Source organism: Phaseolus vulgaris, chromosome 3 (assembly GCF_051622355.1).
Source record: "Phaseolus vulgaris cultivar YP4 chromosome 3, ASM5162235v1, whole genome shotgun sequence".
Classification (NCBI taxonomy): Eukaryota; Viridiplantae; Streptophyta; class Magnoliopsida; order Fabales; family Fabaceae; genus Phaseolus; species Phaseolus vulgaris.
Window position 1 is genome coordinate 50990516 of NC_143500.1, and position 11284 is coordinate 51001799.

The following is an 11284-nucleotide window of genomic DNA, read 5'->3' on the forward strand; positions in this document are numbered from 1 at the left end:
GGAAAAAAAATTGGCTTTTTTTTCTTATGTAGTGTTGTTGGTGTTAATTGTTATTCGACATGGGAAAAAGTAAAATTAAAAATCTTAACAAGAAAGAGCAGAAAAGTATATTTAAGAAAGGAATGCATGATGAGAATGAGAGTATTGGGAGTGAAGGAAGAAGAAAAAGTGAGAATTCTAGAGATCGGAAACAGAGAGTGTCAGTTTGTGGAAAATGCAGAGGCAAAGCAACAGTAATCTGTAAATAACAGTATTATTAGTATCGTTACGTCTTGAATTGGCCCCTTTTTCGTGCTTCACTTGAGCGCCACGTGCTGCATGTAACACACCAAAACCTTTCTTTTTGCAACTTGCAAGAACCTCACTCATCACGCCTTTTATTACTTTCTTTATTTAATTTATTGCCACGCCAAGTAAATACTTTCATTTTACTCCTTAACCTTCAATTTTTATCTACTTTTTTTTACTTTTTAAATTACCAGCTAAGTTTCTACTCATATCAATGTCAATCACCAACACCCTTTATTATTGTTTATCACTATTATTATCTTAGCTCAATTTAAAATCCATACACTTATTTCTCTCTCTCTCTCAATGGTGGCAGTGGAAATTATACTCTGCTACTATTACTCACTTTTTCAAGAGAAAACACTGCTTCATACATTCAATTTTCTTGCTCAGAAAAAAAACATTCAATTTATACTTTTAACCAAATTGTCTACGATCTAAACTCTGGTTTCATTGTAGAATAGATATTGTCGGGAGCCAACAATACCTATACGTTTTCCGTAACAAACCAGTTAAAGAATTACATGGTAAGGAAGAATACCACACGGAAAAGGGTATTGGGATAATAGGTTTTACTTGATAAAAGATAGCACTCAGTTCTTTTGAATTTGTATAGTTATTTCTCTTTTATTAAGAAAAAAAATTATTAAATAATAATCAAATTTTGAAATAAAATAATTATTATATTTATTAAATTATATAATATTTTAGAGACTAAAAAATTATTGGTATTTAAAATAATTTTTGCACTATTTAGATAAAAAAAACTGTTAAGTTACATGATCGAGAGATCATAACTACAATAACTTTCGGTCTGCCAAACACAATGTGATTAATAAGGATCAAAAGACATTAATTAAAATAAGAAAATATAAAATAATGACCAGTCTTAATAGTGTACCAAAACCTAAAGGTTAAGTTCAAAATATTAGAATAAACTTAGTAAATATAAAATACAAAAAGTAAAAGTCCAATAAAATTAATAAAACCTAATAAAAAAGCATTATAAATAGGTGACTTGATGTATTTTAGATAAATTATCACTTAACCGAATTGATTATGATTTTATTATTGGAGCATCTTACATGTACACCCACCTATCTGAGAGAACTAAGACCAACATGTCAAAGAGAAATAACATCCACATGTTCGAGAGAACCAAGATCCACTTATCCGAAGAAACCGGAAGAGATCAGTGAAGTATACTGGAGAATTAAAGAAGAAGGACTAAATGTGTTGAAGAAATAATTATTATTATCTTGTTGAAAACCTTGAAAGAATAGTTTATATTATTTATAAAATAATTTATAAATTTGTATATAAACTAGCTAAAATGATTTTAGCTACTAATATTTTAGATTCTAGATTAATTTAAAAAATCAATAGAGACTAATTTAAAATATAAAATAGTTAATACTTAAAATTTTGGTAGCTAATGAAATTACTTTATAAATCTTTATTAATAATATAAATTATTTTAAATATCAATAATTTTTTTTATAAAATGGTCTATAGTGCAATTAACATAATATGTAATTATTTTAATTTTTTAAATTATTTTTTATTTAATATTTTTTTTAGTGAAACTTGTATTATATGTTTTGTGGATGTTTTTGGTAAAGTTTTTTTTTACCTTTAGTCTAGATTTGATGAGAACTCGGTAATGGTGTTTTTTTTTTTATATAAATTGGCATATTTATGAGAGTTTGGTGATGGTATTTTTTTTTTATATGGATTAGTGTATTACTGAAATACACCTTTTTATTAATTTTATTTTTTATTGATAAATTTTTGTTTTGTTTTAGTAGTTGGAGACTTTTCTACTCTATAAAGGCTTGTTATAGTGATTAGAAACTCTACTACACTACTTACACTACTTAGTAGATCTGGTTCAACTCCTTCGTACTGATTGTAAAATGGTATAATAATAATATATAATACTTATATAATTTTATCCTTGTTATCCGCACACTAATTATATTACAAGGTTAGTCCCGTGCTACATTGCCAAAATTAACTCAGATAGAAAGTAAAAAATGAAGCTCAAAAAGAGAAATGAAGTTTAAAGTTAAAAACTAAATTAAAAGGGTACACTAATTAAAAACCGGTTGAAAGTTTAGAATAATACGTATGAACATGATTAATTATTAAATGAAATCTTAATATTAAGTAATTATAAGTTTTAATAATTATAAATTCATATTTTCAAATTGCTATGTTCTGATTTTATATAAATTAAAATTTCAAGTAATAGTTACATAAAAAAGAATATTTTTTTTACTTTAATTTACAATCATTATTATTTTTCAGTAAGATAAATTAAATAATTTAAACAAAAAAAGATAAATCTAACATTAAATTTATAATAAAAAAATTTAACAGCTCGACAAAAATCCAAAAATCATACTCATAAATAGGATTCAAACAATAAAGTATTAAAGTTTAGTAGCATTATAAGATGATAAGTATAATTTTTTAAAATATTAAATAATTTAAAAACTATTAAAAAAGTTACCTTACTAAATATAAATAAAATAGTTTTATGAAAAATTGATTTAAGAACTGTAGGAGAGAAAATGTTTGAAGAAAAAGAGACGGAAAGTTGAGCAGAAGGGTATAGATAGAATAGAAAGCTGAAATCCAATGAAGCGTGGAATGTTTCAAGTTGGGCACTGCACAGCCACGTGAGCTGAAGAAGAAGGTTCAGTTGACTTGGTAAGAAACATTGGTCTGAACAGCAAAATAATAACTCAAATATATAAATATATCAGTCTCATTAGCCAAACTGAAAAATTTCTTTTACCAAATAATAACCTCTGGTTAACACGATCAACGATATATTTAAATTTGAATGATTTTTTGATAAATATAATTAAAAAAAAGTAAGAATTGTATTAGTATAAAATGTTTGGTCTTAGAATAAAAGTACAAGAAGAGTGTCACTAACACATATCGCATCACGTGAAATGCCACATCTTATCTCAACACCCTTAACCAAAGACCGATTCTCATTACCTCTCCGCTGAAGAATCAAATATCTTCCACACCAAAACAATGAAAAAAAAAAGGTATCTTAAACCGTAAGTCCCAGTTTCAGCTATCTCCCACCATTTCTGGACCAAGCAAAATCACCATATTTAAATACTTGCTTATTCTACTAAACTAAATCATATGTAATGTAGTTTCATCGCTTCTTTTAATATGCGATTCATTTTGGATCATTTATGTAAAATTACAGTTTAATCTATATTTTTTTTTCATGATTAGATATTAACAGTATAAATATAATTATCGATGATTATAGTAAAGTTTGATTATTATTTTTAATTTGTATACATGTTGTTATATGATGTTAATAAATAAGGGAAATATTTTGGTGTTTATTATTTGAAATGAAAAACATTGATGAGGTGAGAGATAAATGTAGGAGGCAGTGGCAGGTGGCGGAGTCTATAAAAGAGCAAGTTTGTGTTGAAAGAAGTTTCACTTATGCCAACTTTCAGATAGTAAGAAACAACTCTTCATGCTCTTTTGCTCTCTTTCTCTCTCTCTCTCTCTCTGTCTCATACACACACACACACTCAGTCACAGTCTCACTCTCACCCTGTTTCTTTCTGTCTTCTACCAAAAGAAAACCTTTTGTTGTTCAAAATCAAACGCAGCACTTAGTTAGTGTCTCTTTCTGTGTCCATCAATGGACCAGTTTCTCTTCAAAGCAGAGAAGGCCAACGCCATTCAAAGACACAACCTCTTCGCCGCCGTTTCCAAAACCCTTCGCATTCTCGAACTCTGCCTCCTCCTCCTCCTCCTCTCCTGGCTCCTCACGCGCCTCCCCTTCGTCTTCGCCCTCTCCGCCCAATTCCTCACCCGCCTCCTCTCCTTCGCCGCCAGCCCTCTCTTCGTCTTCGCCCTCTCCAACGCAATCATCGCCGCCCTCCTCGCCCAGTCCCGTCGCTTCTCCGCCCCCCACTCCGCAGCCGACGCTCTCTACCACGATTTCCTCAACACTCGCACCCCCCTCACTGTTATCCACGCGCCGCAGCCGCGCGTGCTGCCGGAGCCCGAGTTCCACGACAAGAAGGTCATAGCCGAGACGGTTCAGGATCGGCCCAGCGTCGACCCCGCCCCCACCACGAAGTTCCGCCGGAGCAAGTCAGAGAACTGGAAAGGGGACAGCGTGAAAACGCCGCGCAGGCGACATCTCCGTCGGTCGGAGACCGAGAAGCGGCGCGAAAACCCACCGGAAAATTTGTACCCGCAGGACAAGCTGAGCAATGAGGAGTTTCAACGCGCCATTGAAGCGTTCATCGCGAAGCAATTGAGGTTTCTTCGGGAAGAGTCTTCCGCCATTGTTGTTCAGAATCCGTCCTAGATTTTCAAAGCTAGAAAAAAAAAATGCGCTCAATAATAAATATCTGTTTGAGAAAAAAAAAAAGAGATAATATATGGCAGTGGCAGTACTCGTTTCCCTTGATCCAATTAACTGTAGTGTAGAGTGTGGATATTTTGCAGTGGATGGCATAAGATGGTTGTGTTTTAGCAGTAAGTAATGTTGTTAGTAATGATTTTGTTTTTGGCGAAAATAAGGTAAAGAAATAGGTGGCGGTGATATAATGGAAGTGAAGAAGAATATGTTCCTTGATCGAGAATTGGAAGCGATGCTGATCTTATTCTACAGTTTATAGTTTGAGGGAAATGGAAGTTCTCCAATTGTTTGCATGTTTGATTGTGGTAAAAGCAAGGGAATGGAATTGTATTCCCAACAATAAACGTGAATGCTTGATGCTTCATTTCTTCATCTACCATCATATTTTCCAACTCTCTACTCTATATTTAGATTAAATACTTCATTGCTAAAGTAAATGCATCATTCACACAATCAGAAATTCAAACTGCCACTGATCTCAGGAATATAGAACTAAAATATATTTTAAAAATCAGATATCTTTGTAAGGAAAATGTCTATGAATTTACCATACTAGGATTTTGAGCTAAGATATGAACTATTTACATTTTTCATCAAGTACTAAAAAGAATTTCTCAACATTTACCCTAGATTTCTTTCGAACGACGAAAAGTCATAGAATGAAGAAAAGCGATGAAATTTGAAGAAAAAAAACTTAAAATTATACAAAAAATAAGATAAGAAATTATTGTCAGAATTTTCAAGATTTTCCATGAGTTTCCATCCTCACATGCGGAAGAAAGTTTATTTTCCTATAACTTACAATCGATTAAGCAAATAAGTAAATCGATTACAGTTAAATAAAATGGAACAAAATATTTGTTTTTTTTAAAGAAATAATTAAAATATATATAATAATTAAATTTATAATAAAATAAAATAAAATAAATTAATTTTTATGATTTATTTTAATAGAATTTTATTTTAAAATTTTATTTTATTTATTTATTAAGGTTTTATAATAATTTTTATTTTACTTTAAAATTTATTTTAACTTTAATTTACATTTTCAAAATCTTATATTTATATAAAATTATTTAAAAAATTATTCACTAAATATATTAATATGAAATTAAATTTATTCTATTACATCAATTAAATTTACTACAAACTTTCTTTTTATTTTTCACTCAATTCAAAAGACATCATTATTCATTATTTTTCTCTTCTTTTCCTACCTTTTCTACTTCCTACTTCATCTAAAGAAAACATTATTTGTGTTCGTAACATCTAATACTAATAGGATATATCACTATAAGAACTATAAGAGAGAATATACACAAAATGGTAAATAAAACGTACTTTTTACTTTTTAAAGTATTTCTATTTTTTTTTTGTGAATTATATATCAGTGTTTTCCAAAAGAAAATTGTTTTATTTATATGACATTTTTTAGAATTCAAGGCTAAATTGGAAGATTCACATTAAATAAAAAAATGAGCTAGAAAAATATCATATAAATAAAAAAAAATCTACAATCCCTTCAAAAGATTCCACTAACTCTCAAAAGTACTGTATAAACTATGTAAGTTTTGTAATTGAATTTCTTTCTCTCATAACAAATTGTCATAAAAGAAGTGAATGCGTTGGCATATTTAATTATAAGGCACAATTATTTGTGAATTATATGAACATTTTCAAATACGAATCAACCAAAAATTTCAGAAAAGGATTGCGCGTCTCTTACCTTCATAACTTTTATCTAGATAACCTTTTCTTATTGAATTTCTTCTTCATATGGCAAGTTCTTATACAATAATTGCATGGTTGTGCGTATGTGGGATTTTATGGTATTTTATATTTTTTTTGTAAAAGCACCAAGTTTCAAATTATTTGAGCAATCACATGGTTAAATTTGGCTCCTAAGATCACCAGGTAAAAATGAAAGATTGGTTAGTTTTTTTTTTTAATAATATAGATTACCCTTGATTGAAACACTAATTTCCCATAATTGAGAAACACAAATTCTTGAATTATGAATTCAGTTTTATATAGCGTAGCTGTTATGGTATCTAATTATAGGTAACTATGCAACTTGATGTAGCCATGTTCTTATGAAGTTATTGCAATGACTTTGGTAATACTATAGAATTAATTTGATCTTGTCTTATCAATCACAAAGTTAACACATTGCATTCCCCACCCCGCCCCCTTCCACCATTTATTTGCCTTTTTCTTCAGCAAAAGGTTTCTCTAGTGGATAATTAACCCCAATCATTGTGAAATTATGCTTTGATCATTTTATAAAACCAATTCTCTATTATTTCCATAGGACCCTTTATGCTATCTCAATAGGAAAAAAACACACTTTTATTACTTTCTGTGAAGAGATTATAATCTTGTTTATGTCGGCATGCACCCAAACCTTTCCATTTTTCCAAAATGTCAATTTTCTCTTCCACCCTTTTGCCCCTCAATGGGATACTCATCATTACTCCCACATACAATCACTATTGGAGTGGTTCAGTTGTTGGGTTAGTTTTCTTCCAACACTTATATAATTCCCAACTTTTACTTTCATTAAATTCATGGCAGAAATAGCCAAAGTGAAAAGTTATCATGAATTAAGTTCCTCCATCACTTTACTCTTTTATCAATGAGGAACAGCATTTCGTGTTTTGCTCTCTCTCCAACATTTGTAACTTTATTTATTAAACATTTTAAAATTATTCATTATTTTTAATAGAAATGTTTTCATTTGTCACAATTAACTTGTTCAACAAAAAAACATGTTTTTTTTATTATAACTATTAACATTTTCTTAAAAATGTTTTGAAATAAACAGCATATAAGACGGAGAGAGTATGATTTGTTTAGTGGTGGGTACCCAAAGACAAAGCATTAAGCATTAACAATCCAAGGAGTTGGAGAAAAAATTGAGAGAGAAAGGCCTTTTTTAGAGATGGAATCCTGAATGATTCAGTAAAGTTGAAAAGCTTCCACAGTCATTCTTAAGAAAGCAAAGTTGGAAGTGTTTAACTTTGAGAGGAATAATGGAGGACCATAGAAGGGTGTTACTATCTTTTTAACCCTCACATTCTTCCATCAAACAACCTTTAATATGCATATTAAAAGGGACCCACCTGCTTGAAAAGCTCTATATTCCTAAACCCACTTTCCTTATTAAACCACATAAAAACAGGACCAAGTCATGATTATGTTTTTAGGTTCAGACAAAAGTTTGCTCAAATTTATATTATTTGTCGACAGACATAGTATAATTAATACATTTTGATGTCAAACGTTTTCAAATACTGTTTTCTTAGTGAAAATAAGGTTCCCCTGAGTCACCAACAACAAATACTGCAATATCACCCCATTTTTATCATACTCAAGGTTACCAAAGAAATACCCCAATACCCAAAATTGCAAGCATATTAACTTTTAAAGTTGGTACTCTCTTACAGCCACAGTCACCAATCATAGGAAGAGAAATCATGCATGTCAGAGAGGCAGGTACATCTCTTCCCAGAGCCACCAAGAACAACAAGGAAAGTTATAAGACAAAGGAAACACTGGCTTATCTTCCAGCAGTGACACAGATCATCCAGTTATGGAAACCTTTGGAACATTATTGTGTCTGTATCAACCACGTTTTGAGTCCCGATGTGTTTTTAGTTTGAGAGAACATGATAGGATTACTGTGTCCACACCTCAACCAACGCAAATGGAAAACAATAAATATATACAAACGTAAAACAAAACAAACAAGTACAAAAAATCAATTCTATTCTCACAAAAGGAAAAACTGTCATTTCTAATGCACCCCCACCCCACCACTAAATTATGCCAGACTAAGTAAGTCACAAGGGGGTTCATGTTCTAGTACCATGTACGCTCTACTTAATTTTTAAAATTAGGTTTCAATTTTTGTTGGAACAAGCAAAATAATGTTTCATAATGTCTCAAACTTAATTGGTTTTTAAGAAAATAGCTGTAAGAATGAAACAAAATAATATTTTAGGGACTATCGGCTATTAATATTTGGATATTCAGATAGATTAGTTTAATCAATGAGTTTTTTCTAGTTTCATTCAGCAAAAGAAATAAATACGTGGATGGAGATGTTTCAAGGATTAATTGTGATATTTAAAGTTTCGGGAATTTTTTATACGAAAAATTAAAGTTATTTAAAGTAGTTTCAATTTACTATGAATCCATATTTGGATTGATTCGATGCTTAAAAAAATACAATTAAATTTGAATGGACATCCTTTTCCAAAAACAAATTTATAAATTCGTTTTAGGATAAATTGAATAAAACTTAGTCAGTCTATGATTGGATCTAACTGATAGATAATAAAAAAAAAACTTTATCAACTTCTCTGCGGAAAATACACTGAAATTCCAAATAATAAGGAACTCTACGTATCCCAATTCAATTACGATAACTAATAATTACTCATTTAATATAATATTTAAAATGATTTGAGTCCAACAAAATTTATAAATAAATGATGATTCTTTCATTAAAAAATATATTAAATTTTATTTTATACTTTTATTCTTGACTTTTTGTTAAAAATTTATTATTATTTTTTATTCCTACCGACTTAAGCATTAAAAAGTTTTTTTTCAAGTCTCATCGAATACCAATTGAAAACTCGCTTCCAAAGAACACGCACTCCTCATCAAATTGCATTCTCGGAGTTATTTTTGATAGGAACATCAAACATGTCATCCGTCCTTAACCAACTTTTGCAGATTAAGGTTAATTGAAGCTTCATATGCCGAAAAGGGAACAAAGTCGTTCTCAATGGAAACAAGCATTAGAAATATGCTTAGACTGTCCTTTAGTTTCGCCTTGTTCTGCAAATCTGGCAATGGTTTTGGGTATGATTTGTAACACCAAACTCCAAAATGTTATATTCCATACTATATATTGTTTTTTTGTTGGGAGGGAGGGGGTCCTTCTATGAATATGTACTTTGAAACATCCCACAAAGGTTCCTTTGTTGTGAGAAAAAACAGCATTATTGAAACAGAAACATCATGTAGCTGAGTTGGTGATGAATACGTTAGAAAGCAATAAGCAATGAGTGAATGTTTGAATTGGTTGTGATGTTTACAGTTTCCTTTATGCAGTACAGCATTGATGTTGTGGTGTTTGAAACAGCAGAGGTTGAGGTCTTTGGCATTTGAAGGGAAGAAAACGAAGCAATATAATTGAGCAGCAGCAAGTAGAGTTATGTAGTTGATAAAGAGAAGCTAAATGTAGTAACTAGTGTAGGGTTTCATCATAAGTTGGCTTCTCTATTCAATACCCTTTTGTCTTTAATGCAAGGCTCATGCTCTAAGGTGGGGCCTTCAACAAAGCCTAAGACTTTGTATTCAAGGCTAGCAATGAAGGTCTCACCTACAATGAAGGGATGTTGGTCCTGCGGTGGCATGCTGCCAATTTCCATTTCTTTACTATCTTCTAATTCACCTACATTTTTTACTTGTAGAATCAACTTTGAATTCAATTCTGCCTAAATGAAGTAGTGTTTTACCTAATTTTTGAACGTCCCCTGATATCCATTTGAAAGATGGTAGGGGTCTTAGACTTTCATCCGTGCATGGACAAGAGTCTTAATTACTTGTTCCCAAAGTCATGCAATAATAACTAGGGGACATTTCAAGATCAAATCTATTCATTCAATATGCAGATGGTAGCTATAGGCTAAACACCTACCTAACCATTTTTAAAAATGCACTAGTTTATATATGCAATTTTTTTTAATATATATTGATACGTCTTTTAAAAATAAAATTATAAATAAAATTTATATGAAATTCTAAACATGTCTAGTTTTTGTTTTAATTTATTTTAATTTATTGTGAACTTATCCTTTTTTTTTTAAATTAAGTCTTTTGTGAGGAAAAGTGTTGGGTTGTATTTGGAAGTTGATTAAAGATGAGCGGAATAATGTAGTCCTGATTTCATGGCTAATTAATTAAACTTCTGTTTGGACACAACTCATTTGAGGAGTAAGAGAGACCTTTTTCTGCTTACTATAATTTATTAATTATTTTTTTGCCGTAAGGGTATTACTTAAGATTTAGCCCATAATTACTCCATAAACTTTCTACTACTACTTTTTTTTATGCATTCCCTTCGTTTTTCCTCCACCTCCGTATTATAAATGTATAAAATGTTCATATTTAAATTATGCAATTCGAATTCATTTTATGAATTATATAATTTCAAATGTGTTTCTAAATTTGAAAATATATTCTATATTACAAAATACATTCTGTATTATATAATTATAAAATATTTTTAAATCACATAATTTAAAATATATTTTTAGAATATGTAATCCAAATGTATTATAACGGTATAACTTGAAACATATCTTCAAATTGTATAATATAGAATACTTACATTGAAATAAATTATTTTTAGATGATACAATTCAGAATTTTTCCAATGAAAAATTTAGTATTTTCCTAATAGAATTTAGAAAGAAAGTATATTGGTAATAAAAAAATGTTTTCTTCCTATACCCTTATATTTTTCTTCCTGGACCCCTGTATTATTTGCAATAC

The 11284-nt window shown here is 30.1% G+C and overlaps 1 protein-coding gene across 1 annotated transcript; it reads left to right on the forward strand.

Moving 5' to 3' along the window:
- Nucleotides 1-3758: 3758 nt before the first annotated feature.
- Nucleotides 3759-5086, forward strand: LOC137808406 (tRNA-methyltransferase non-catalytic subunit trm6MTase subunit). Its single transcript, XM_068609497.2, has one exon. The coding sequence runs from the start codon at nucleotides 3983-3985 to the stop codon at nucleotides 4658-4660; it is 678 nt and encodes a 225-aa protein (XP_068465598.1). The 5' UTR covers nucleotides 3759-3982; the 3' UTR covers nucleotides 4661-5086.
- The last annotated feature ends 6198 nt before the right edge of the window (nucleotides 5087-11284 follow it).

Excerpts from the sequence above, each read along its gene's own strand:
- LOC137808406 (XM_068609497.2), top strand. The coding sequence starts at position 3,983 with ATGGACCAGTTTCTCTTCAAAGCAGAGAAGGCCAACGCCATTCAAAGA.